Raw genomic sequence first — 27,419 nt, forward strand, 5'->3', positions numbered from 1 at the left:
TTATTCTCACCTTCTGATGGCCCCCAGTCTCCATAGCGATGCGTCCTGGCTCCCCGGCAGCTCGCGATCGTCTAAAAGGACCTGCCATGTCGTCATTTAGTCATGTGATGGGTCACGCGACCGCTGACATCGGTTGCATGGATTTATATAGTGTGACCAAGTTGTCAAGCACTTTCCAAGTGATGCTAAAATCGCTTGGAAAGCGCTTGACAACTCGCATGCGAAATCGCATGATCCAAACGCTTCACTTACGCTTGTCCCTGGCAGGAAAAACGCATGTAAAATCCGCATGTACAATCCGCATGTGTTTTTTCTGCCAGGGAGATGCAGAAACGCTCAGGAAAAATCCTGAGCATTTCTGCATCGTGGGCACATAGCCTAAGCCAAACAATTGCAAGTGGTGTCCACGCTGTTATGCACACGCCCGGGCTAAGCGGCGTGTGCGTGTGATTGGTAGTGATTCCACTGGACCGTGCCGGAGAGTGAATGCCTGGAGGGGCGTAACTAGGTATTCACCCGATCCGACCAGGGTCGCACGACGGCATACGACGCCAGTGCACCAAGGAGGAACCGAGCAGAGGGACCAGGTGCTACTCCAGGACAGACCCCGGACACGGCTGTTGACCCACACAGGGGAATACAGGAACAGACTGGTAGGCTGGCACACAGACTGGTGGGTATAGGCAGGCACGACTGGTATGCAGGCAGGCGGGTAAGCAGGCAGGGGGGGTACAGGCAAGCACAGCTAGAGTGCAGACAGGGAGGCACTAGCAGGTAGGAACACAGGCGGGATAGGGCCCAGTACACACTGGGACTCAGGAACATTACAGGCAGAGGGGTACAGGCAGGGCAGGACAGGACTGCCGGAGCAGCGGGCAGAAGCAGGGCAGGACAGGACTGCCGGAGCAGCGGGCAGAAGCAGGGCAGGACAGGACTGCCGGAGCAGCGGGCAGAAGCAGGGCAGGACAGGACTGCCGGAGCAGCGGGCAGAAGCAGGGCAGGACAGGACTGCCGGAGCAGCGGGCAGAAGCAGGGCAGGACAGGACTGCCGGAGCAGCGGGCAGAAGCAGGGCAGGACAGGACTCTGTTCACATGGAACAGACAGGAAGGGAAAGACAGAGCCAGACACCCACAGGGTACTTGCAGTGAAGTAGCGAGTGGACCACAAACTCACAAACGGGAGTACAGAGACAACAGGCAGGAGTTAGGTACGAGTTCAGACTCTGCAGAAAAAGGAAGGGAACGGACATAGAGGCAAAACAGGTAAAGGATAGGAGAGGGTTCAGACTGGAACTGAGTGTACGGAGGAGACCGACACTGCAGCGGGATACAGGAGCGGGTCTGGGAATACTGCCCCCAGAGAGGCGGGACGAACAGGCAAGGAGCGTGTTCAGACAGGACAGACAAGATACAGGAGCGGGTCTAGGTAATCGGCCCCTAGAAGGCGGGAGGAACAGGCTAGGAGCGTGTTCAGACAGGACAGACAAGATACACAGAAAGGACTCAGTTCAGACCCGGGAGCTGATACCGCAAAGCAGGAGACATACAGGACACAGTTCAGACACGGGAGCTGATACCGCAAAGCAGGAGACATACAGGACTAAGTTCAGACAGGCCTGGAAATACAGCCTCCAGGAAAGGCAGACAAGGAAACAAAGACGGGACCTGGCACCTTCAGAGTGCAAGCACACACTGAAGGAAACACTATGCTCAGGCAGGGATAGAAGGGAGCTGCTGAGCTATATACCAAGTGTCAGACAGCAATAGGCTGAGGACGCACAAGGGGTGTGACCCACAGCAGGTACAAAAAGCAGGAAGTGATCGGGCGCCGCCCTTAAGCAGCAGAGACAGACACAAACAGACAGCATGGAGGGAAGCCAGAGAGACATTCTGGACAGGAGATCAAGTGCGCGCTCCTGCACAGTGGGAGATGGACCACTATGCAAGGACGCCGCCAGGTATGTTACAGTACCTCCCCCCTTACGCCCCCTCTTCTTCAGGCCTGCCAGAATCTTCCGCAGGGAATTCGAGGACCAGTCGTTCACTGGGTTGGAGGGGGACAGAGACTTGAGGGTAATCTCTGCTTCGAGGTACATCTTGTCAAGCTCACAGGAAAAAATAGACGGGTTATCAGGTACATAATGAGGAAAAGTCACTGTCTCTTTGTTATCTGGTGGTACCCCGGAGGATTCAGGAAACAACTGGAGGTCCTCCGCCGGGTCAGAAGAGTGCAGAGGCTCAGAGAAAACAACTGCTTCAGAGTACACTAGGTCGGACTCACTGGAGGAAGCAGGCGAGGTATCGGGTACCGAGTATAGGAAAGTCTCTGTCCATTCACCACCAGGTGGCACCCCGAAGGGTTCTGAACACAACTGGAGGTCCTCCGCCTGGTCGGAGGGGTGTAGAGACTCGGGAGTAACCTCTGCTTCGGAGTACACTAGGTTGGACTCACTGGAGGAAGCAGGCGAGGTATCGGGTACCGAGTATAGGAAAGTCTCTGTCCATTCACCACCAGGTGGCACCCCGAAGGGTTCTGAACACAACTGGAGGTCCTCCGCCTGGTCGGAGGGGTGTAGAGACTCGGGAGTAACTACCACTTTGGGGTACCCATTGTCAGGCTCACAGGACGAAGCGGACAAAGTATTGAGTACCGGGTGTAGAGAAGTCTCTCTCCATTTGTCATCGAGTGGTATCCCGGAGGATTCAGGAGGCAACAGGGGATCCTCCGCCAGGTAGTAGAGGTGCACAGACTCAGAGGTAACCACAGCTTTGGAGCATCCTTGGACATGCACACCGGTTAAAGAGAGAGAAGCATCTGATGCCGGGTGCAGGAAGTTCTCCTGTGTGGAGTCTGGATGGGCAGAAGTCTCTTCGGGCAGGAGAACTGGTGCACTACCCACGCACATTACCCATTGGGGTTTCTCCGGGATACAGGGAGATGAAGCTTCAGTAGGGACTTCAAGGTTGGGGTCAGGAGGTCTCAGGGAGGACAGACCCTGGCGTGACGGCTTGCCTCTAAGTCTAGCACGTCTGGACTGCCTCTTGAGGTTGAGAGAAGTATTCCGGAAAGCGAAGTCACCCTGTGAGGATTCTGGGTGGGCAGTAGTCTCATTGGGCTGGAGGACTATTGCGCTACCCACACACATTACCCATCGGGGCTGCTCCGGGATATTGGGAGGTGAAGCTTCAGCAGGAGCCTCCGGGTTAGGATCATCGAAGACCATTAGAAAGGCCACCAGGAAGGCCATTAGGTCCCGGAGGATCGGATCCTGTGTTTCATATAGGGGGTTGATCCATTCCAAGGCATCACCCGCCAGGTAAGACATAATAAAGGCCACTTTAGCCCAATCGGAAGGAAAATAGAGAGGGTAGGCCTTAAAGTGTAGCATGCATTGCTCCACAAATGCACGACACTGTCTTGGATCCCCATAGTAACGTGGCGGATCCGCAGGAACGAGAGCTGATAGATCCATCTGGACGGTGCGTAATTTCGCCTGGAACTCAGCTAAGAGAAAAAAAATTTATTTATTTATTTTAATGCATATATTCGCTGGAAAACTTCTCAGAGGGCGAAGGCCGTGGGGCTCAACGGGAACCATGGCCTGAGCATGCTGTTATGCACACGCCCGGGCTAAGCGGCGTGTGCGTGTGATTGGTAGTGATTCCACTGGACCGTGCCGGAGAGTGAATGCCTGGAGGGGCGTAACTAGGTATTCACCCGATCCGACCAGGGTCGCACGACGGCATACGACGCCAGTGCACCAAGGAGGAACCGAGCAGAGGGACCAGGTGCTACTCCAGGACAGACCCCGGACACGGCTGTTGACCCACACAGGGGAATACAGGAACAGACTGGTAGGCTGGCACACAGACTGGTGGGTATAGGCAGGCACGACTGGTATGCAGGCAGGCGGGTAAGCAGGCAGGGGGGGTACAGGCAAGCACAGCTAGAGTGCAGACAGGGAGGCACTAGCAGGTAGGAACACAGGCGGGATAGGGCCCAGTACACACTGGGACTCAGGAACATTACAGGCAGAGGGGTACAGGCAGGGTAGGACAGGACTGCCGGAGCAGCGGGCAGAAGCAGGGCAGGACAGGACTGCCGGAGCAGCGGGCAGAAGCAGGGCAGGACAGGACTGCCGGAGCAGCGGGCAGAAGCAGGGCAGGACAGGACTGCCGGAGCAGCGGGCAGAAGCAGGGCAGGACAGGACTCTGTTCACACGGAACAGACAGGAAGGGAAAGACAGAGCCAGACACCCACAGGGTACTTGCAGTGAAGTAGCGAGTGGACCACAAACTCACAAACGGGAGTACAGAGACAACAGGCAGGAGTTAGGTACGAGTTCAGACTCTGCAGAAAAAGGAAGGGAACGGACATAGAGGCAAAACAGGTAAAGGATAGGAGAGGGTTCAGACTGGAACTGAGTGTACGGAGGAGACCGACACTGCAGCGGGATACAGGAGCGGGTCTGGGAATACTGCCCCCAGAGAGGCGGGACGAACAGGCAAGGAGCGTGTTCAGACAGGACAGACAAGATACAGGAGCGGGTCTAGGTAATCGGCCCCTAGAAGGCGGGAGGAACAGGCTAGGAGCGTGTTCAGACAGGACAGACAAGATACACAGAAAGGACTCAGTTCAGACCCGGGAGCTGATACCGCAAAGCAGGAGACATACAGGACACAGTTCAGACACGGGAGCTGATACCGCAAAGCAGGAGACATACAGGACTAAGTTCAGACAGGCCTGGAAATACAGCCTCCAGGAAAGGCAGACAAGGAAACAAAGACGGGACCTGGCACCTTCAGCGTGCAAGCACACACTGAAGGAAACACTATGCTCAGGCAGGGATAGAAGGGAGCTGCTGAGCTATATACCAAGTGTCAGACAGCAATAGGCTGAGGACGCACAAGGGGTGTGACCCACAGCAGGTACAAAAAGCAGGAAGTGATCGGGCGCCGCCCTTAAGCAGCAGAGACAGACACAAACAGACAGCATGGAGGGAAGCCAGAGAGACATTCTGGACAGGAGATCAAGTGCGCGCTCCTGCACAGTGGGAGATGGACCACTATGCAAGGACGCCGCCAGGTATGTTACACACCATATGTCAATATAACCGTTGAGGGACCTTTTGATGTTGCTTGTGTCTAAAGGCACTTTTCAGGCGCTATTTTTGTGGATTTGTGTTGCAGTATTTGGGGATTTTTTTTCTGCTTTAGATTTTTCGAAAGAATAAATTTTATATATATATATATATATATATATATATATATATATATTTTTTTTTGCAATATTTCCTTTCAACTATCTGGGCGTGTAACTACAGAACATTTCTGATGGCGCGGCTGTGTTTTGATCAGTGGATTTGCATCTTTATTTTTGTGGGTATCACTTTGTAATAGAGGGGCACAGAAGGAAAAGAAAAACTGTTCTAAAATCAGCAGAGCAGTACCAATTGGAGGAGGCACTCAATTTAAAATATAAAATATAGTGAAACGACCTTTTTAAAGGGGTTGTCTACCCCTTAGACCTCCTTAGAATAGGTCATTAATATCAGATTGCTGGTGGGTCACTCGACACCCCCACCAGTCATCTGTTTGAAGTATGGAGCGAGAACAGCACATCTGTATACTCTGTAGTAGTTGTTCTCAGTTGCTGTTGCTCGGCTTCAATAGCAGCTAAGCTTAACACCCGACAGCCGCCACTACAAAAAACAGTGGTGCTAAGCTAGCTTCATACACAGTTAACATCTGATTAGTGGGGGTCCTGGCTATTCCCTCCCCAATCTGGTATTAATGACTCTCCTGAGGATAGGTCATCAATAGCTAAGAAGTGGACAACCCCCTTTAAAGCAAAAGCCCAGTACAGATTAGACTTGTGTGATCTGAACCTTCTGATATCAACAGTTTTGGTAAAAATGATGGTGGGGGACAGAATGATCCGTAATGTTCAATTTTGGACTACTGATGATTTTGTTTTCTAAGAAATAATTAAGCCACTGCCAGAGATTTTTGGCAGCGGCTCTCTCAGAAAAAAACAGGAGCATTCAGCGGTGTTTGGTGGAGTCAGGGAAGATGGTTGCAAGCCAAACCGTCGTCCAGCCATCAGCGATCTAAAGTGTATGGGGGCTTAAGTTTGTGAAAAGCAAACTGCCAGTGTTGTGCAGTGGGGTAAAAAAATAAAATAACCAAAACAGATCCAACTTGATTTCATTTTTTTTTTTTTTTTTTTTATTTCTGCTGGACCCTTAGGGCCTCTCATTGTATCTCAATATTCCCCACCTTCCCCTGGTACGTTGGTGGGCCGGTTCAACCCTTACTATAGAACACTACTAGTTTAACTGGTACTTTTATACATCCGCATCATTTTGAGGTGGATTTTAGATGCTACAGATATTTCCAGCTCTATTATGGCCTCAGAGCAGACCTGTGATATGTTATTGTAATTGATAAGAATAGTCCCTTTATTCTTCTGCATTTAACCATCTTGTGTTTCCTCCTCAGCTGACTTAAACAATGTGCGATTCTCGGCGTACAGAACTGCCATGAAATTAAGGAGACTGCAGAAAGCTCTGTGCTGTAAGTACTTGGATGTGCTCATTGTGTTCCCCTGTCGTACAGTCGCTCGCTTTCCAGTCCTTGCTTTTTCCTACATGAATTGACTTGCAAGTGTTTAACAGCTAGAGAAAAAAAATCTTGTGGTTGTTGTGCCTCATAAATAAATTACCCACAGCAATGCAGCAGCTGGTTAATGATCTTTAGATTCCTGATTATATTTTCGGTTCTGTAATTGAGGTTGGCATTAACATTTGTGCACTGAACTTTGTGATACACCTAAACAATCAGATAACACTTTATCAGTTTTATGTCCCACTGTTTTGTCTCAGTCTCAGGGGAAAGCCATTACCAATCCTTAAAACTAGGAAACGTAGTTTTGTCTTATGTCTAAGAAACTGATTCCAGCAAAGGATAATGGCTACATTTCCTGGAGAGGTAAAGCAAAAATTAGTGAACCCAAATGTATAGACTTAAAGGGCCAATAATCTTCCAGAGGTGTAGATAGGGGTTTGGTTCAGGGTGGGGGCGAAACTATGGTGGCGCACCCTAATAGTGGATGTAGGAGAACCTTAGCAGATGACAGCTGTTACTAAAAAAAATCTCTATACAAAGACCAACACTGATATTACCACCATATAGTGACCATATAGTGGTAGATACCAGTCCTACAGAGCATATAAGAGATTACAGCACAGTTACAGATAGTGACTTACAGATGATGTTCTTCCTGGTGGAATCGTTCACTTTTCCCGTCTTTTCCATCTGGCCCAGGCCGACATGACAAATTCTCACATTTCTAGCACTGTCCCCATCTATCCCCAACCTGCGCAAACTCCTTATCATGCTGACACTCCAATGCTGAGCCGCTGCTGCCGTATGTGTCCCTGTTACTGCACCTACTGTGTGGTACTGTATGCCCTCTAGATGGTAAAATAAACCTTTAGAATATATTAATGCCCTTTGCAAGTGCCCTAGAAAACACTGCCCACATTTTGTCCTCATAATAATAACAACAATAATGGCCTTTGGGTGCCCCTTTGATAGTCACAATAACCTGAGTGCCCTATAACAATAAGTGCCCACTTTAAATTTAATAACATCCTAAGTCTCCCCCCTGTATACCTCCCCTCTACACAGTTTAATGCTCTCCTCTACACAGTTTAATGCTCTCCTCTACACAGTTTAATGCTCTCCTCTACACAGTATAATGCTCCCCTCTACACAGTATAATGCTCCCCTCTACACAGTATAATGCTCCCCTCTACACAGTATAATGCTCCCCTCTACACAGTATAATGCTCCCCTCTACACAGTATAATGCTCCTCTCTACACAGTATAATGCTCCCCTCTACACAGTATAATGCTCTCCTCTACACAGTATAATGCTCTCCTCTACACAGTATAATGCTCTCCTCTACACAGTATAATGCTCCCCTCTACACAGTATAATGCTCCCCTCTACACAGTATAATGCTCCCCTCTACACAGTTTAATGCTCCCCTCTACACAGTTTAATGCTCCCCTCTACACAGTATAATGCTCCCCTCTACACAGTATAATGCTCCCCTCTACACAGTATAATGCTCCCCTCTACACAGTATAATGCTCCCCTCTACACAGTATAATGCTCCCCTCTACACAGTATAATGCTCCCCTCTACACAGTTTAATGCTCTCCTCTACACAGTTTAATGCTCTCCTCTACACAGTTTAATGCTCTCCTCTACACAGTTTAATGCTCTCCTCTACACAGTTTAATGCTCTCCTCTACACAGTTTAATGCTCTCCTCTACACAGTTTAATGCTCTCCTCTACACAGTTTAATGCTCTCCTCTACACAGTTTAATGCTCTCCTCTACACAGTTTAATGCTCTCCTCTACACAGTTTAATGCTCTCCTCTACACAGTTTAATGCTCTCCTCTACACAGTTTAATGCTCTCCTCTACACAGTTTAATGCTCTCCTCTACACAGTTTAATGCTCTCCTCTACACAGTTTAATGCTCTCCTCTACACAGTATAATGCTCTCCTCTACACAGTATAATGCTCCCCTCTACACAGTATAATGCTCCCCTCTACACAGTATAATGCTCCCCTCTACACAGTATAATGCTCCCCTCTACACAGTATAATGCTCCCCTCTACACAGTATAATGCTCTCCTCTACACAGTATAATGCTCCCCTCTACACAGTATAATGCTCCCCTCTACACAGTATAATGCTCCCCTCTACACAGTATAATGCTCCCCTCTACACAGTATAATGCTCCCCTCTACACAGTATAATGCTCCCCTCTACACAGTATAATGCTCCCCTCTGCACAGTATAATGCTCCCCTCTGCACAGTATAATGCTCCCCTCTGCACAGTATAATGCTCCCCTCTGCACAGTATAATGCTCCCCTCTGCACAGTATAATGCTCCCCTCTGCACAGTATAATGCTCCCCTCTGCACAGTATAATGCTCCCCTCTACACAGTATAATGCTCCCCTCTACACAGTATAATGCTCTCCTCTACACAGTATAATGCTCTCCTCTACACAGTATAATGCTCTCCTCTACACAGTATAATGCTCTCCTCTACACAGTATAATGCTCTCCTCTACACAGTATAATGCTCTCCTCTACACAGTATAATGCTCTCCTCTACACAGTATAATGCTCTCCTCTACACAGTATAATGCTCTCCTCTACACAGTATAATGCTCTCCTCTACACAGTATAATGCTCTCCTCTACACAGTATAATGCTCTCCTCTACACAGTATAATGCTCTCCTCTACACAGTATAATGCTCTCCTCTACACAGTATAATGCTCTCCTCTACACAGTATAATGCTCTCCTCTACACAGTATAATGCTCTCCTCTACACAGTATAATGCTCTCCTCTACACAGTATAATGCTCTCCTCTACACAGTATAATGCTCTCCTCTACACAGTATAATGCTCTCCTCTACACAGTATAATGCTCCCCTCTACACAGTATAATGCTCCCCTCTACACAGTATAATGCTCCCCTCTACACAGTATAATGCTCCCCTCTACACAGTATAATGCTCCCCTCTGCACAGTATAATGCTCCCCTCTGCACAGTATAATGCTCCCCTCTGCACAGTATAATGCTCCCCTCTGCACAGTATAATGCTCCCCTCTACACAGTATAATGCTCTCCTCTACACAGTATAATGCTCTCCTCTACACGGAGTCCATGTGTGCTGTCAGACATCATTTTCGTCCGTGTCCGCCTATTTGAGACGGGCTCCAAAACGTGGTAGACTGCATCTTGGAGCCCGCCTCAAATAGCTGAATATGGCCGAAAATGATATCAGACAGAGCACAAAATGACTTTAATTTGCATCAATACATTCAATGGCCCTGTCAACACATCCGGACAAATCCTGTTTTCCAGGATTTCATACATAAGCCCCCACAAAGCCACCTTTTGAGGGGGTAAAACGTGATGTGAATATAGCCTTAATAAGGAGCTGAGCAAATGTGACAAGGTCCAGATTGTGATAACTAAATGGCTGGATCAGAGCTTCTATAAAGCAGCAGGTGTTTTGGGGTGTTCCAGCATACAGTGGTTATGGCCTACCACAAGCGTCCCAATGTTAGTGAACCAGCAACAAGGTCATGTGTGTATAAAGCTCATTGATGTGCTTGGGGAGTTGCTCTGATCCCACAAAAGAAAGTTAATGCTGGATATGATAAAATGGCCTCAGACACACAAGCCTACATTTATCAAGCAGTTTAGGCCAGATTTAGGTGTAAACTGAACCAGAAAAATATGGAAAGTTTATTTGCAAAAAAAAAAAAAAACTTATACAATTTTTGACTTTTTTTTTTATTGCCAAATGTTGAAAAAGTGGGCACGCAGTACTTTAAGCTGGACCGAGTCATGATATTTTTAGATACAATTATTAAGCTTACTCCAGAAAATGTCACACATTTTGGCACAAATTTTCACCAGCTCATGAGAGGTGTACATTTCATTTTCTGACTTTAAATTTAAGTGGAATCGGCTTATTAACAAATTTGGCACAATTTACTCCTTTTAACTTTTCTTAGATTGGATAGTCTTGGTAAAGTGCCCCTCAAATCCGTTTTCTTGCAAAGTCACCTAGCACACAATATTAGGCAGGGATTTAAAGTTCCTCCTGCTTGGTTTCATGGGCGAAAAATGAAACTGTACAGATGCGTGCATCAGTGCTTTACGTTGGCAAATATGTTTGGAGATTCTCCTGGCAAATGCACCAAGCATGAAAAGAAAACCACACGTGAACAGTTTTATGGCTGGGTTTCGATTTCTGGATGGTTTGTGGGCACATAATTATTTCAATGTAATCAGACACAAAAACTTCTCTGACCCCACATAATCCGAGGGAAGCTTGATCTGAGAAGGACTTCGAAAACTGTAGAATCGTTTCAGGAGACAGCAGGAGTGTAGCCTCGTGATGGCTTCCCCACAAGCCTATAGAAAGGGATTTATGACACTCAAAAGGCATGAATCTCTCTACAGTCACCATACGTGTGCCTTCTCATTGTTGTCATGCAGTCACTTGAGGGTGCCGGAAGGTTTCGAGTAGTACGGCACAGTAAAAGCACTCACCCCTTTCAGTCGTTCACTTCTGCGTTGTGTAGACATTAGATGTCAGGCAGGTAGTGAAAGCTTCCTGGGGGGAGGTCGACATGCTATTACCATGGCAACCAAAGATTTTCCAGGACCATGATTACCACTGCCATGGCAATTCAGTGATTTTGTCCACTCTATAAATCAAAACTCTGGAGTTTGCAAGTGTTCCTAGCTGTAAACATGTAATTAAGGGATAATGCACCAACGTCTTCATGGATTGTGTTATATCCTGTTGTGTTTTCCGTGAAGCATTTAAATGTTTTTATTTTGATGCATGTGTTTTAGACCTTTGAATCCAAAAACTGATCTTTCTTCAATGTCTGAAACTTTTCCCGTCACCAGAAAATTGTTCATATGATATACGTCATTCACTTGTAGAATCTACTCTGGTGTGCACAAGAGGTATTGATGCTGATGGACCAGCGTGGTCTGCAATCATTTGGCTTCTTATAGTCTTTGCTTGTCCATGCAAAATACACTCCTCAACAAGAAATGTTATGGAATGATGGAGATTGCAGGATCGATAAACATGTTTAAGGGGAATCTGTCAGCAGGATTTTGCTATTTAATCTGAGGGCAGCATAAAGCAGTGTGCTGTTGTTTCAATACAATGTGTTTTATCAGCAGGAGATTATCACTGCCAGACTAGGTGCCCCATGAATCCTGATCCAACCCTGCACCCTCCACTTATTAGATTCTTACTGTCAATATACAATGCACGCAGAAAGCTGCTAATCAGTGGTGTGGACTGGGTTAGCTTTCTGAGCACTGCTGTATGCTACATCTAAAACTCTGATTGTATTAAAATCAGGGTCTCTAACTACATTATGCTGCTCTCAGATGAGGTAGCAAAATCCTGGTGAAAGACTCTTTAATGATATGTCAACGATGAAAAAATGGAAACATTTTCGAATCATCTCAATTTAGTTATAATGTATGAGCCACACGTGCAACACACGCATGCCTTGGCATGCCATCACTGATGTTATTAACAGTTGTCTAAGAAATGTTCTGCCATGCTAAATGCATATGGGCACACACATAATCAAGATCCGCTTCTGGCAGCTCCCTTTGCAATTACCGGCCAATGATAGCCCAGATGTGCTTGATGGGAAGACAAGGCTGTAGACGGTCAGGCCATGGTAGCAAATTTAAGCCACACAGGCTACTTCCAGTTAGCACAAGCAATATGCGTCTTGGCGTTGTCGTGTTAAAAGCTCCTGGTACACTTCAGAAAAATGGCTGTAGCACTGGTTCCACCAGCCAAATCAATTTACGCTAAGCTGTTGGTGTACCTGTAATGAAGACTAGAGGGATCTGGTTATTGTACACTTATGCCACCCCACAACTTAATTCCTTGACTCTTTATGGCATTGCTCACATGGTCTCCAGACCAATCTCCATTTATCATTGCATCCAAGATAAAAGCGGGACTGATGGCGGGAGGGGGTAGGCCTCCATTGCCTTCTAGCTCTGTACCATGATACCCTCTGAGAGCGTGACGTGAGGTTAATGGAACACCCTTGGCTGGACATCTCGCTCATAGCCAAATGTCATAGAAACGCCTTCTGATGGTTGGTGTAGACGCCTTTTGACTCCCTTTGGTTAGTGTTTGATGTCCAATTTCACTTGCAATACAAAATTGATCACTTATGGTACCAAGAGCCATTTTTCTGTTCTTTACTATGCGTGGCCTAAACATGCTACCATGGCCCGCATCGACTCTGGACTGGTCTCTCATCAAGCAGATCTGGGATGTCATTGGTCTGCGTTTGTAAGGGGAGCTGCCAGCAATGAATTTTGAAGATTTGTGTGCCCAAGCGCACTCAGCTTGGCAGAATGTTGCTCGGACAACCATTGATAACCTCATTGATTGCATGCGAAAGCATCCAAGTGCCTATATTTCTGTGTGTGGCCCTTAAACTCAATGCTGAATGAATCGAGATGTTTTAAAAATGTCTCCATTTATTCGTCATTTGCATATCATTATCATATCTATCGATGGTATAATTTCCACATTTCTACAACTTTTTGTTCTTGGTGTTGAAATTTCAGTGTTGATTACTGAATGTCACGAGTTGTGCCATAAACATGGTGGGTGTTCATTTCTGAAAACTTTGGCAAGATTTTTATTTTTAAAAGTAGTTTTGAAGTTGTTTTTTTATATTCCTTGTGAGCGGACAAGTGGTTGGAATTGCTATATTCACTCAAGATTCCTCTTATGTGCATACAAGGCCGCAAGAAGTGTTAACTCATCCAGGAAAAGATGGGCAAGGTATAAGGAATCCCTGAACCCTGGACATCACTAGCAAAGTATATTTTGCTATGAGCTTTAACTCCTCTGGTCTGGGGTTTTATGGAACAATAGTCTAGTTTGGCCTGTTTTTCCCTCTATCCCTCAGTCAGTCCAGGGCTTGGGCTGATTTTTTACTTGGTTTAGATAGATGCACACTTTAGATGTAGGAAAACTATTGGAAAAGGAAGAAAGTGTGTATTCAACTGCTAATCTCCAGTTGGTGCTATTGGTGTGTGAGGTAGCACACATCCTGTTGAGTTTCTTTTTCGGGTGGTTGGTAGTAGGCCACCTGTATCAGTGAAGCTGAATTCTAGTTAGTGCTCAGCCGCGCAGGGGTAATGTGTTTTGTGCCTGGATGTAATGGCTTTCCAATTATTTTGTACACCAACAATAAAGAAGAGAAAGGACCTTTTTGTTCGGAACTTCTGTGAGACCGTCTCTGACTGCAGCGGTCACATTTTGCCCACTACGGCACAGCTAATCTACTAAAATTTAAAAGGACCAGTAAAAAGTGAGAAATGGCTTTTGACTTCTCATTAGGTCTTCTTTTACATATATGCTAATAGAAATTTGACATAATAATCGTGAAGCCATAACCTACGAAGTAGACCTCCATCCGTTTCATAGCCTGATTCTAACATTCACAAGTTGTTGTTTTTTTAAATCCTTTGAATGAAAATAGACTTTTTTTTTTTAATCCTACGGCAGAACGACCTTAACTAGTTTCAAAGATTAATTTAGCCGAGAAACACTGCTTGATGTTTGGCTGGAAAGCCTAGAGAGTGCGTACAGTTTTGTAGCTATGGAAATCAATACATATTCAAGGTTCTCCTTTATGTTTTATGAGTTGGAAATCCAGTACTTAGTACTCTTCATAGATAAACTGAGATTATCATATATCCTTATTTCCAAATGGGTCTTGTGCCGATAGGCTTGATGGTCTGGCAAGACCTAAAAATTACATTTGATTTGGCTGTCAGAAGGCTTTGAACTATTTGTATTATATATATATATTTTCCCATTGCACAGATGAATAGAAAAAGTAATGTCTCTGTAGCTGTGCTCGCTGATTCAGTGAGGAATGGCTGCATTGACCAGTTTATATATTGTACTTGGCTCCTTGTGATGAGAATGATTGCAATGGTTATTTATTGCCTCAGCCCTTTTTACTATTCAATATGGCAATAAAAACCATAATAATTTCCCTCTGTACGAAAGAGTTATGCACGGCTTTTGCTGAAATGATGGGAAAATGTGAGCTGTTGAATCCTACGCTGCAAGGTAATGTGCAATAGAAGCAATTCATTTGGTACTCTGGCCAAGAGCAATGTTTATAGGGTGTGGGAATGTGGTCCTTTATTTGCATTGAGAATGACTCTTATTCTCCATTATGTAACGATATACTTACATAGAATGGTGTTTTTGTGCATATTTGTGGTTCAATGAGTAATAGTACATTTACATATGATATCAGTTTAGAGATGACGACATATGTTTAATATACGTTAGCAAATACTGAAATATTTTTCCAGCTGAGCATACTATAACATAGATAGTAACCCTATACAATTATTTTTTTTTTTAGTTTGTAATAAGGCATAAAATGGGTCAACATGGGTATTCCAATATTTGTTTTACCCTACCAGAGAAACCAGTCTTTTCGCATTCTGGGGCAAAAGGGTTGTTAGTGAACCCAACATTGTGGTCACACATCTCTCCAGGATATTTAAACCCACTCAGGAAACAGTCGACAGTTTGCATGGAACATATGGCTTTTACAGTATTTTTTATAGGAAGGTTCAATACCTAAATGTTTCTGCAAGAGTATGTCACAAATGGGTATTGGTTTGGGTTGTGGTGGCTTTTCCTCAAATGACAATTACAAAACAAGTCAACTGCAAAACTTGCCACATGTGTCTTCACCCTCCCTGTGCTCCCTTCCAGCATGTAAATACCTTTCAGAAAATTGGCTCTGCTCTCTTCAATTGGGCCCTTGCACAGCCGACTATGATCCTTATGACCGCAGCTTGTCTCTAAGTTTGATTCATTCCAGCAGTGCAATTCAGGAGACAATCCCGGCTTCTAAGGCCCCTCTGTCTACTCCTGCCGCCCCCTTTCTTGCAACACTTTACCTCACAATCACATTTTCCAGTAATGGCAGAGGACTCATGATTCTTGCCACCAATTATGCACTTATGTCTATCCCCCTGTTTCTATCTAAGAGAACATCAGCGTGCAGCTTTTCCCATTCGTACACTGTTATATAGGACCCAAGGCACATGGACATGGCACTCAACTGCCACTTTTGCAGTTCTGGACACATTTTGATCTAAACCATGCCATGTTCGCTAGAAAGAAAAATCACTATATGCTAACCCTTGCAATATATATCACATTCCAGAAATGGTCATGATTCTGTGTTCATCTGCAATTTTTTTTTTCTCAGCTTGGATCGGACTGAGAAAAAAATCGCGGCATGCTGCGAGTGTCTGTGACTAGTGTTGAGCGAACATGCTCGACACTGCTCGGTACTCGCCCGAGCATCACGCTTCTCGGGATGTTCGGCGAGCACCGAGCATTTCTGGGTTACTCGGGCGGGAGCTCGGGTCTCCGCCCTGCATGTTTGGCGCTCTTTACAGAGCCAATGAACATGCACGGATTGCCAGCCAGTCACTGTAATGCCGCAGCCATGTTGTTTGTGGGCATTACAGTGACACCTAATTCCCCGAAGCCATCGATCTCCTGTAATAAAATATAAAATAATAAACCACAACCTTATCCTTACCCCTCCGCAGTAGTCCACGAGTGTCCCACGATGATCTCCAGTTCAGAGCAGCCACATAGAATGTGACCGCTCTGAACCGCTGCCGCCGCTAGAATGATGGGGCCGTGAAGCAGCCCCGTCATTGCATAAGCGGGTTCGCCGGAGTTCAGGCAGCGCTGCTCCGGTTAGCTCCTTTACGGCCCTGCTGTATCGTGAGAAATTCCCACGGTACAGCAGTGCCGTAAAGGAGGTCTCCGGAGCTGCGCTGCCTGAATGCACTCCGGTGACCTGTCAGTGGCTCCCGCTGCCGGGAGCGGACGTGTTCCCGGCAGTGTGAGCTTACAGCAGCCATGCACAGCTGTCACCATCTCCAGATGTGACAGCTGTGCATGGGAGATCAGCGCAGGAACGTGGACAGGTAACTATTTTTTTTTTTAGTAAACTAAGAATTAAATAAAATTGTGTGTTTTATTTCAAATAAATTATTTTTTTCTGGGTGTAGTGTGTTTTTTCTTTTTAACACTTTGTAGGTTAGTAATGGGGGTGTCTTATAGACGCCCATCATTACTAACCTGGGCTTCATGGCAGCTGGCGCTGACATGAACCCCAACCCTATTACCCCCTGCCAGTAGCTAGTAAAGGCTAGGTATTCAGCTGGGGGCTGATATTAGTAGTCTGGGAAGCTCCGTGGGTATTACCCACTTCCCAGGCTTCAAACATCTGCCCCAGCCATCTGCTTAACCTCCGCTAGAGCCTAAAATTATGGGGGATCCCACGCCAATTTTTTTTTAAATAAATCCTTTATTTTAACACTAAATGACATTTGAGGAGTTAATAAAGATGCAGTCCCTAAATTATTATTTATTTTTTTAATTAATTTTTCCCAAAAATTTTGACGTGGGCTTTGCCATATTTTTGTATGCCAGCCAGGTACAGCATCCAGCTTCTATGAACGCGCCATTTTCCGGGGTGGCTGCGGACTGCAATTTGCACCGGGGGGGGGGGGGCAGAAAGCTTGGGCCTCCCTGCGCTGCAGATTCCATCCCCCAGCTGCCTAGTTGTACCTGGCTGGACATACAAATAGGGAGAAGCCCCACGTATTTTTTTTTTTTTAATTATTTCATGAAATTCATGAAATAATAAAGAAAAAAAGGGCTTCCCTATATTGTTGTGTCCGGCCAGGTACAAATAGGCAGCTGGTGGTTGGGCGCAGCCCGTTCCTGCCTGCTGTACCTGGCTGGACACAAATATAGTGCAAAGCCCCACGTCAATTTTTTTTTAATTATTTCAGGAAATTCATGAAATAATTAAAAAAAAAATTGATGTGGGGTTTCGCCCTGTATTTGTGTCCAGCCAGGTACAGCAGGCCGGAACGGGCTGCCCCCAACCACCAGCTGCCTATTTGTACCTGGCCGGACACAACAATATAGGGAAGCCCTTTTTTTCTTAATTATTTCATGAATTTCATGAAATAATTAAAAAAAAAAAAATACGTGGGGCTTCGCCCTATTTATGTGTCCAGCCAGGTACAACTAGGCAGCTGGGGGCTGGAATCCGCAGCGCAGGGAGGCCCAAGCTTTCTGGGCCCCACCCGCTGCAAATTGCTGTCCGCAGCCACCCCGGAAAATGGCGCGTTCATAGAAGCGCCATCTTCTGGCGCTGTACCCAACACATCCAGGGCCCTGGTGCGGTGGCTCACTGGGTAATAAAGGGGTTAAGGCCAGCTTGGCATTATCAGCTGGCCCTAAGCCCGAAATTCATGGGGTCACGCCAATATTAGACATGACCACCATGAATTTCTAGTAAAGTATTTAAAAAAAACACAACACCCAGAAAAAAGTCCTTTAATTGAAATAAACACACAATTCTTTATTGTTCTAAATTAAACTATACTTACCATCACGCCCATTCCAGCTGAAGCCAAGGATCTCCTGCAATAAAAGAAAAATAATAAAGCAACCTCATCCTTACCTTTCCATAGTTCCTACGACAGCTTCAGCTCTGCTACATCGAGATGACAGGCTGGACCGCAGCAGAACGCTGCCATCCAGCCTGTCATCCCGCAGACACTGAGAAGCGCAGGCATGCTTGCGCTCCTCAGTGTCTCTCTGTGACTGCATAAAGATGAGCCGAGGTCATGTCCAATGAACTCGGCTCACCTCATGCACGTCACTGACAGCGTGAGAGAATTCTCCTGCACTCAGCGCTTCAGCGTGAGAATTTTCCCACGCTGTCAGTGACGTGCATGAGGTGAGCTGAGTTCATTGGACATGAACTCGGCTCATCTGGATGCCGTCACAGAGAGACACTGAGGAGCGCAAGCATGCCTGCGCTTCTCAGTGTCTGCGGGATGACAGGCTGGATGGCAGCGTTCTGCTGCGGTCCAGCCTGTCATCTCGATGTAGCAGAGCTGAAGCTGTCGTGGGAACCATGGAAAGGTAAGGATGAGGTTGCTTTATTATTTTTCTTTTATTGCAGGAGATCGTTGGCTTCAGCTGGAATGGGCGTGATGGTAAGTAGAGTTTAATTTAGAACAATAAAGAATTGTGTGTTTATTTCAATTAAAGGACTTTATTCTGGGTGTTTGTGGTTTTTTTTTTTAACTTTGACTATGGGGTTAGTAATGGGGGTGTCTTATAGACGCCTCTCCATTACTAACCTGGGCTTGATGTCAGCTGGCATTATAAGCTGACATGAACCCCAACCCTATTACCCCACTGCCACCGCTACAGGGCAGTGGGAAGAGCGAGGCTAAGTGCCAGAATTGGCGCATCCTATGGATGCGCCATTTCTGGGGCGGCTGACTGCTGGTGTTTCTAGCCTGGGAGGGGGCCAATATTCATGGCACCCTTCCTGGGCTATTAATATCAGCCCCCAGCTGTCTGCCTAGCCTTTGCTAGGTATTAAATTAGGGGGGACCCCACGTCATTTTTTTGAGGGGGTCCCCCATTTTAATAGCTAGTAAAGGCTAGGTATTCAGCTGGGGGCTGATATTAGTAGCCTGGGAAGCTCCGTGGGTATTACCCCCTTCCCAGGCTTCAAACATCTGCCCCAGCCGTCTGCTTAACCTCCGCTAGAGACTAAAATGACAGGGAACCCCACGCCAATTTTTTTTTAAATAAATCCTTTATTTTAACACTAAATGACAAGTACAGTAATCAACACTGTCACTGTACTTCATATATATGTGACTGACATATTTCTATCTATCTAATCTATGTGTGAAGCTCTATTCTGTCTGTTATAAATTGTCGGGTACCGCAGCTGAATTGCCGGCCGGCTTTTTTAAAGAGACAGTGCATGAAAACACAATTATTTTTTTAAATAAATCCTTTACACTAAATGACAAGTACAGTAATCAACACTGTCACTGTACTTCATATATATGTGACTGACATGTTTCTATCTATCTAATCTATGTGTGAAGCTCTATTCTTTCTGTTGTAAATTGTCGGGTATCGGTGTATGCCGCTGATGAATTGCCGGCTTTTCGCGTAATACATTCTACATTATTCTTAGTTGTTTTACTTCATGTAGAATTAACCTACAAGGAAAGAAAGGGTTTATTTTAATTCCGATATTTGTGTCCCATTGACTTGCATTGGTTTCCGGTATCGGAATCGGCGATATCCGATACTTTTTGGGTATCGGTCCGATCCAATCCAATACGATATTTCCTGATATCGGAAGGTATCGCTCAACACTATCCTTAACATATTTCACAGGAAAGCACTTTCACTTTCGTTTTTGAACGTTTTATTTTGAGCCTGTAAAAGTGGCTTAATACCTCTGACCACGTTGTTGACAGCAGTGACCTGGGGGTCAGAAATGCTTCCTGGGGCGATTTCCCCATGCTGTCCCCATGTCATTTGAGCACTGTCGCTATCGTTTTGGGCACTTGTTAGGCTTTTAAAAGACTGCCGGGGGAGCCGCCGCAAAAATGCTCGAGTCTCCCATAGACTAACATTGGGCTCGTTGCTCGGGTCGAGCACCCGAGTATCACGGCGAGCTCGGCCCGAGCTTCGAGCACCCGAGCATTTTAGTGGTCGCTCAACACTATCTGTGACGCACCCAGGGGATGGGGATGACTCGGTACCCTGGTCTTTACCTGGTTTGGAGATGTCGGCTCCCAGGCCCGTACCCTGGGGTCACTCTTGAAAAAGGGGATTGGAACTTGGATAGAAATAAAAAAAAAATAAAGTAAATAGTTTGTGACGCCACCTGTGGTATCTGGTAATGATTACCAGCGCTGCTTCAGACCTCCGGGGGTGTTGGGATGGCAGCTGAGGTGTTTCTGCTCCCCACAGGTGGATCGGGCCCCCGGGGTAGGGATGGTGTGAAGGGATGCAGGAGAGAGGGGACCCAGCCGGGTCAGAGGAAGAACAGACACACACACCGGGGCTAGTTTCAGTACCTTTACTGCAGATGGTAGTCAGGTACGGTCCGGGGTACTTGTAGGTGGTGTGCACTTCTGGTCTTGCTCCCCAGTGAGCGGGTGTAAGGCCTCCTTTCTGTATCTTCCTGTCTCTCTCCCTGGAGCTTCTGACCTGCCTGGAACACGGTCTAGCTCCCTTGATCTTTCTCTCACCCGTCTTGCTTGTCGGCGAGTGCTTTCCCACTGGTTACCACGATCCCTGGACGCTGGGGCCTTCGTGGTACCTAGTCCTCTGAATGTGCGGTATTCACGGGTGGACTGAGGGACATGAAATCCTCCTCAGTATGCCGGATTCCCTACTGGGCATAGAGATTCCAATAGGCTCGGGCCCGGTGCCCGGCTTGCATCAGGGGACGAACCCTCTGTGGTTCCTCTGTCCCTCATGGCTCTTCTCTTCTCCTTGCCTTCTAGCCCACTCTAGGCTCTCCACTAGCCAGACTAGCCCGCAGCTTGGGCCTAGCCTGGCTTTTAGCCACACAGACTTCAGCTTGTCTGGTGCTGCAGCATTGTGCCACACTCACTGCTTCCCACTGGCTGACTTCCTGAACTCCACCCCCCAGTATATATATACCTGACAGGGCTCCATCTAGTGGACTTGGGTGGAGGTGTCTGCATGTATTGAGGCCACTGGGGAGAATCCGTCTGTGAACACCCAGGAGTTCTGTGACTGCCTGCAGCCGCAGGGCGTCACAGCTGCGTATGTTGGACAAGACTCAGCAATGCAAGTCAATGGGTGTGAGAAAAAAAAAACGTGTGTGCCGTGCAATTTTTTATTTTTATTTTTTACGCACCCAGCTCTTAGGAAACACGACATTTCATCAGCCGAGTACAGTAAATTCACAGTGTGAACCATCAGAATAGAATAGATTTATAGAAAGAATAAAATAAAAAAGTGGTGTGGGGCCCCCCTTAATCTTCTTAACCAGCTGAGGGAAAGCGAACAGCTGGAGGCTGTTGTTTATAGTCTGGGAAGGTGGTAATATACATAGAGCTTCCTAGGCTATTAATATCAGCTAACAGCAGTCTACTTAGCCTTTACTGGTTATAAACAAGGGGTGAACCCGAAGGTAAAAAATGGCATGGGGGTCCCCCTGTTTTTAATAACCAACAAATGCTAGACAGACAGCTGCGGGCTGATATTAATAGCCTAGGAAAGGGCCATGGATATTGGCCACCTCCCAGACTAAGAACATCAGTGCTCAGCCGCCCCAGAAATGGCGCATCCAACAGATAGGACAATTCTGGCGCTTAGCCTCCTCTCTTCCAAGTTGCCCTTATGTGGTGGCAAGTGTGGTTAATGTCAGCTGTTTATGGCCGCTGACATCAAGCCGAGGGGTTAGTAATGGAGAGGCATCTAAGACACCCCCATTACTAACCACATAGTCAACTGTAATAAAGACACAGAGTAAAGTCCTTTATTTTAAATAAACACTCCCCACCCTCTTTTACCCATTTATTAATGTAAAATTAAAAGTAATAAACCACAGTATTCCTCACCTGTTTGCCGATAATCCATTTGCCTCACGAAGAAGAGCCCAACTTGGCTACATCTGGATGCATAGCTGAGTGGTGGCATGATACCACCGCTCTGCTATGTATCCAGGAGATGCTCAGCGTGAGAACGTGGCTGCGTATGACCGGCGGTGACGTCATTGAGGTAATATAAATGTCTGGCTGGGGAAACCTACATGTAACCTACTGGGTTTTGAAAGGGTATATTGACCTAAACCAGAAAATGTTATTGCTGAATTTGTATAAACTATGGAAAATGACCACTCTTATCTACTCGCAGTGTTTTGATCCTTCTAGAGGTCTACATTTCTTCATCAGGTACTTAAGACTGTGACACCAGCCCATCCGCAGTCTAGAAGTGAGTGACAGTGTTGGTCCTCGGAGGACTGCAATGGCCGGCATTGTCACCTATGATTTGCAGCACAGGTTGCTAAACAACAACCCTGCCATACATTAAGTAGCGACCCAAAAGATGGATGTGTACATGTGCATTTCATCTGTTTTTATTTTCATCCGCTGCATAGTTCTTGACAAGTGAGGCGTGCACATAGCTGTCAGGTGATCCTGCGCGTCTTCTCTTCCATATTTCATGAAATATTGTGTGTTTAGCAATGATTTTGTATAGCATCCAGATATGTCCTGGCTGCCCAATAATATTTTTAGAAACGTGCTAATTATGGCGCCATAGGTTAGTACGGCGTTGTTAGATTGCGATAACAAACATACTGTATATGTGCGGCTTAGCACGACTGAAGTAACAAGTGCAGAGTATAGAAATCTGTGAAAATGACTTCTCTCCTGTTTTCTGCTTCACTTGTATTTCTATGAATTTGCATGTATAGCTGAACAGATGGAGATAGCTTTATTAAGTGACAAGCCCATAAAAATAGCCGCGGCTGCCAAGAGATGTCTCGGAATTGGAAGCCCTGTGTGTAACAGCTTTAGGGAGAGGTGCTCTCGGGTGAATTGTGATGAGGTACACGGCTCACCTCCTTGTCAGCCTCGCAGAATAAAGATTCATTGGAAAGGTGAACTCTTGGTAATCTGGTTACAGGGATACAGTCATATATTAACGAAGTCACCAGCATGCTGGAGGCAGAGAGAGTTATATCCTGCCAAATAATCTCCTTCACCTTCACTGGTAGTTGCTTCATGCCATACATAAATTATTTTAGCCAGGGGAAATATATATTCTGTCCCCTTGACAGTGGAGGTTGGATTAAATCAATACTGAAGCATTCACTCTTCGTATAACTACGTGTAAAAGGTGTTCTGATATGGAGGGGTTTTTTTCTTTTTAAGCCTTGTTGAAGAATTTTTTTTTCTCTGCAAACCAGTGTAATTCTTTAGAGATTCTGAAACAAGGAACTTGGGATTTCAGTACCTCGAAACACTTACAACAACATTGATTCGTTTTATCAGGTGAATGTGTTATCTTGCCTGGTGTATTCATGGCTTTACTTGCTTCAATATTGTGTATGATTTGAGAGTTTCAGCCGCTTATTCAGCCATTGCTCGCTCCTCACTATAAAGGAGGTTTAACTATGTGTTTTTTTACATCAGCCAAAATGGTAGACATCCTAGTCAGATGGCAAAGTGGCATACATGCAGGTGAAAATTATGCCCGCCTGCAGCTGATTTTGCATGCAAGTGTTCTTTTAAATTGCAATAGTCTCAAGCGATTTTGCAGTCGAAACTTTGAGCACTGCTGAAGATTGGTGACCATTATTTTGCCTATTCAACATAGTTTCTATAAGTCTTTACACGTTGTAGCAATCATAATCCAAGGAGGAACGTTTCTCCTTGCGGAGAGTGACATGTTAAGCATGTCAAGGTGAGGAGACTTTTAAGCCGCAATGCTCCTCTGGGAAATATGCAAATTGTCTCTTCAGAGAGGAACAGAACTAGAACTCTGTTATGCTCACGGACTGACTGGCGTGTGCGTGTTTAGTGATCCCACTGAACCATGAACCGGAGAGTGCCTGGAGGGGCGTAACTAAGTATCTACCCGATCCGACCAAGGTCGCACGACGGCATACGTCGCCTGTGCACCAGGGAGTAACCGAGCAGAGGGACCAAGTGCGACTACAGGTCAGACCCCGGACACGGCTGTTGACCCACACTGGGGAATGCAGGAACAGGCAGGTTAGAGTACAGGCTGGGTAGGGTCCAGTACAGACTAGGAGATGGGTTCAGAGCCGCAGACGCAGTAATCAAGCAGAGTAAAGCGAAACCGCAGGTGCGGCGGACAAGGCCGAGCAGAGCGAAACCGCAGGTGCGGTGGACAGGGCTGAGCAGAGCGAAACCGCAAGTGCAGTGGACAGGGCTGAGCAGAGCGGACAGAAACCGCAAGAGCGGTAAGTAAGGCAGAACAGAGATAAACCGCCAAAGCGGTGAGCAAAGACAGAGCAGAGGGGACAGGGCTCTGTTCACACGGAACAGACTGGAAACGAAGAGCAGAACCAGATACACACAAGGTACTTGCAAAGAAGTAGCAAGTCGACTCCAAACTCACAAACAGAAGTACAGCGACAACGAGTAGGAGTTAGGTGCAGGTTCACACTCTGCAGAAAAAGAGAGGAAACGGACACAGAGACCAAACAGGTTAGAGGCCAGGAGACAGTTCAGACAAGAACTGTATTGCAACGAAATACAGGAATGAGCCTAGGTAAAGCCAAGTGCTGGTTCAGACACTGCAGCAAAAAGGAGGAAACGGACATAAAGACAAAGCAAGTAACAGGTTAGGAGACAGTTCAGACAGGAACTGTTACTGCAGCGAAATACAGGAACGAGCCTGGGTGTACGGCCCCCCAGAGGCAGCAATGAACAGGCTAGGAGCGTGTTCAGACAGGCCTGGAAATACAGCCTCCAGGAAGGCAGACAAGCAGGGAAAAACAGAACAGGACCTGGCACATTCAGAGTCAAAGAGCACACTGAATGTTGAAGTTGCTCAGGCCTCAGTTTGTATGTGGAGCTGGTTTAAATATCCAATGACTGACAGCAATAGGCTGAGGACGCATTAGGGGTGTGCCCACAGCAGCTACAAGAATCAGGAAGTAACCAAGCCGCCGCCCTAAGCAGACAGAACAGAAACAGACAGCATGGAAAGAAGCCAGGCTAGCAGACTGGACTGAAGAACAAGTTTGCGATCTTGCATAGTGAGAGATGGTGCACTATGCAAGCCCGCCACCAGGTATGTTACAAACTCTAGTGCCACATACAGGAAGAAGCAATCCACAAAGTCAATATCGACCCTTTAACGAGCCTTGTCACCTGACGTGGGACAATAACCAAAATCTCAATTTGCAGACACTGTGTTTTGGAGTACTGCCCCTCGTCAGTGCAAAGTGTGAGATATGGTTTAGCTGGGTGAAAGGCGTCTGACCGGTATCCAAGGGTTAACGTTTCTCCTTGCGGAGAGTGGCAAGTTAAGCATGGCAAGGTGAGGAGACTTTTAAGCCCCAATGCTCATCTGGGAAATATGCTAATTGTCTCTTCAGAGTGCAGTGTTTGCAAATTGAGATTTTGGTTTTGGCTATTATCCTAAGCCAATCTCACACTTTGCACTAACGAGGGCCAGTACCCCGAAACACAGTGTCTGCAAATTGAGATTTTGGTTATTATCCCTAGTCATGTGACAAGGCTCGTTAAAGGGTCGATATTGACTTTTTGGATTGCTACTTCCTGTATGTGGCACTAGAGTTCTAGTCCTGTTCCTCTCTGAAGAGACAATTTGCATATTTCCCAGAGGAACATTGCAGCTTAAAAGTCTCCTCACCTTGACATGCTTAACATGTCACTCTCCGCAAGGAGAAACATTAGCCCTTAGATACCAGTCAGACTCCTCACCCAGCCAAACCATATCTCTTTGCACTTTGCACTGATGAGGGGCAGTACCCCGAAACAGTGTCTGCAAATTGAGATTCTGGTTTTGGCTATTCTATGTCATGTGACAAGGCTTGTTTAAGGGTCGATATTGACTTTTAGGATTGCTACTTCCTATTGGTGCCACTAGAGTTTTAGTTCTCTTCCTCTCTGAAGAGACTATTAGTGTATCAAATATCAAAATTGGTAGAAAATTTTTTAATTGAATGCCCTTTCAAAGAATGTAAAAGCCCCCAAAATAATAACCATAACAAATTATTTTGGAGAAATATATAAATATATGTGTCATCCTGACCAGGGCAGTGTGAGCCTACTCAGTCGGTAGTCGAATGACAGCATTCTAGGCGCCTCTTGTTATTACTAGGCCTCCACAATGTCAAATGAGGTCTAGTCACTAGTCCTCCCGTGAAGTCGTGACATACTTCACAACATCATGTCATTTGGCTGACCGCTATCTCTCCCAATTCCCCCATATGCATGAAAGTGCAGCCAAGTGTTCATGTGTTCAATATGGGGAGAGATGAGTTGGCCTGCACCACCTTTAAGGCAGCTTCTTATCTAGTTTATTTTTTATGCTTTGCTTATATAGCGGCATCAAATTCCGCCGCACTTTACAGACATATTCATCACTGTCCCCATTGGGGCTCACAATCTTAATTCTCTTATCAGTTTATCTTTGGATTGTGGGAAGGAAGTGGAGAACCCGGAGGAAACCTATGCAAACATGGGGAGAACATACAAACTCCTTGCAGATGTCCTTGGTGGGATCTGAACCCAGGACTCCAGTTGCAAAGCAACAGTGCTAAGCACTGATCCACCGTGTTAGTTGTAGAACAAGAGGATCACGCATTTGGCTTTAAACTGCTGGATCCTTCTCAGCATCATCTATTAGAATATAGTCAGGAGGCTCCCATGCATGTTAGATGGTTGGCTGATCCCAATAAAATTGGGACACTTGGCCAGGGTTGTGGAGTTGGAGTCAGTGTCCATTTTGGTGGAGTCGCAGTTGGTATAAAATGGACCGAGTCAGACTCCTAAAATATGTACTAAATTGTGTACAGCAGTACAATGCAGGATGTGCTGTAAATGTTTTCATAAGAATTTGGGAAAGTTCTGAAATGGCCTATAAATGTCTGTTCTGTTCCTGATGGTTGTGTCTGACCGTACAGGAATATGGTCTGATCATAGCACAGCTCCTGGGCGGGGGATGGGAAGCAAAATAGAGGATGCAGACAGGATAGCAGGGGATCACAGCTGATACTTTCTGTGAAGTAAAACATTTCACTGCCTGTTTTTAAACAGTTTTACCTCACAAAAACAATTTAGTGCATTCACAT

The 27,419-nt window shown here is 46.1% G+C and overlaps 1 protein-coding gene across 15 annotated transcripts in view; it reads left to right on the top strand.

Annotated features, from left to right (window-relative positions):
• The window catches only part of DMD (dystrophin), a 3,940,859-nt gene that overhangs the window by 3,777,212 nt on the left and 136,228 nt on the right, over positions 1-27,419 (top strand). For all 15 annotated transcript variants that reach the window (XM_073664716.1, XM_073664719.1, XM_073664714.1 and 12 more), the window contains one exon: positions 6,502-6,576. In XM_073664716.1, coding sequence (XP_073520817.1) covers positions 6,502-6,576 — 75 coding nt within the window. The remainder of the gene's footprint in view (positions 1-6,501; positions 6,577-27,419) is intronic.

Source organism: Phyllobates terribilis, unplaced genomic scaffold (genome assembly GCF_046119375.1).
Source record: "Phyllobates terribilis strain yellow unplaced genomic scaffold, ASM4611937v1 Scaffold_2__4_contigs__length_985480577, whole genome shotgun sequence".
Classification (NCBI taxonomy): Eukaryota; Metazoa; Chordata; class Amphibia; order Anura; family Dendrobatidae; genus Phyllobates; species Phyllobates terribilis.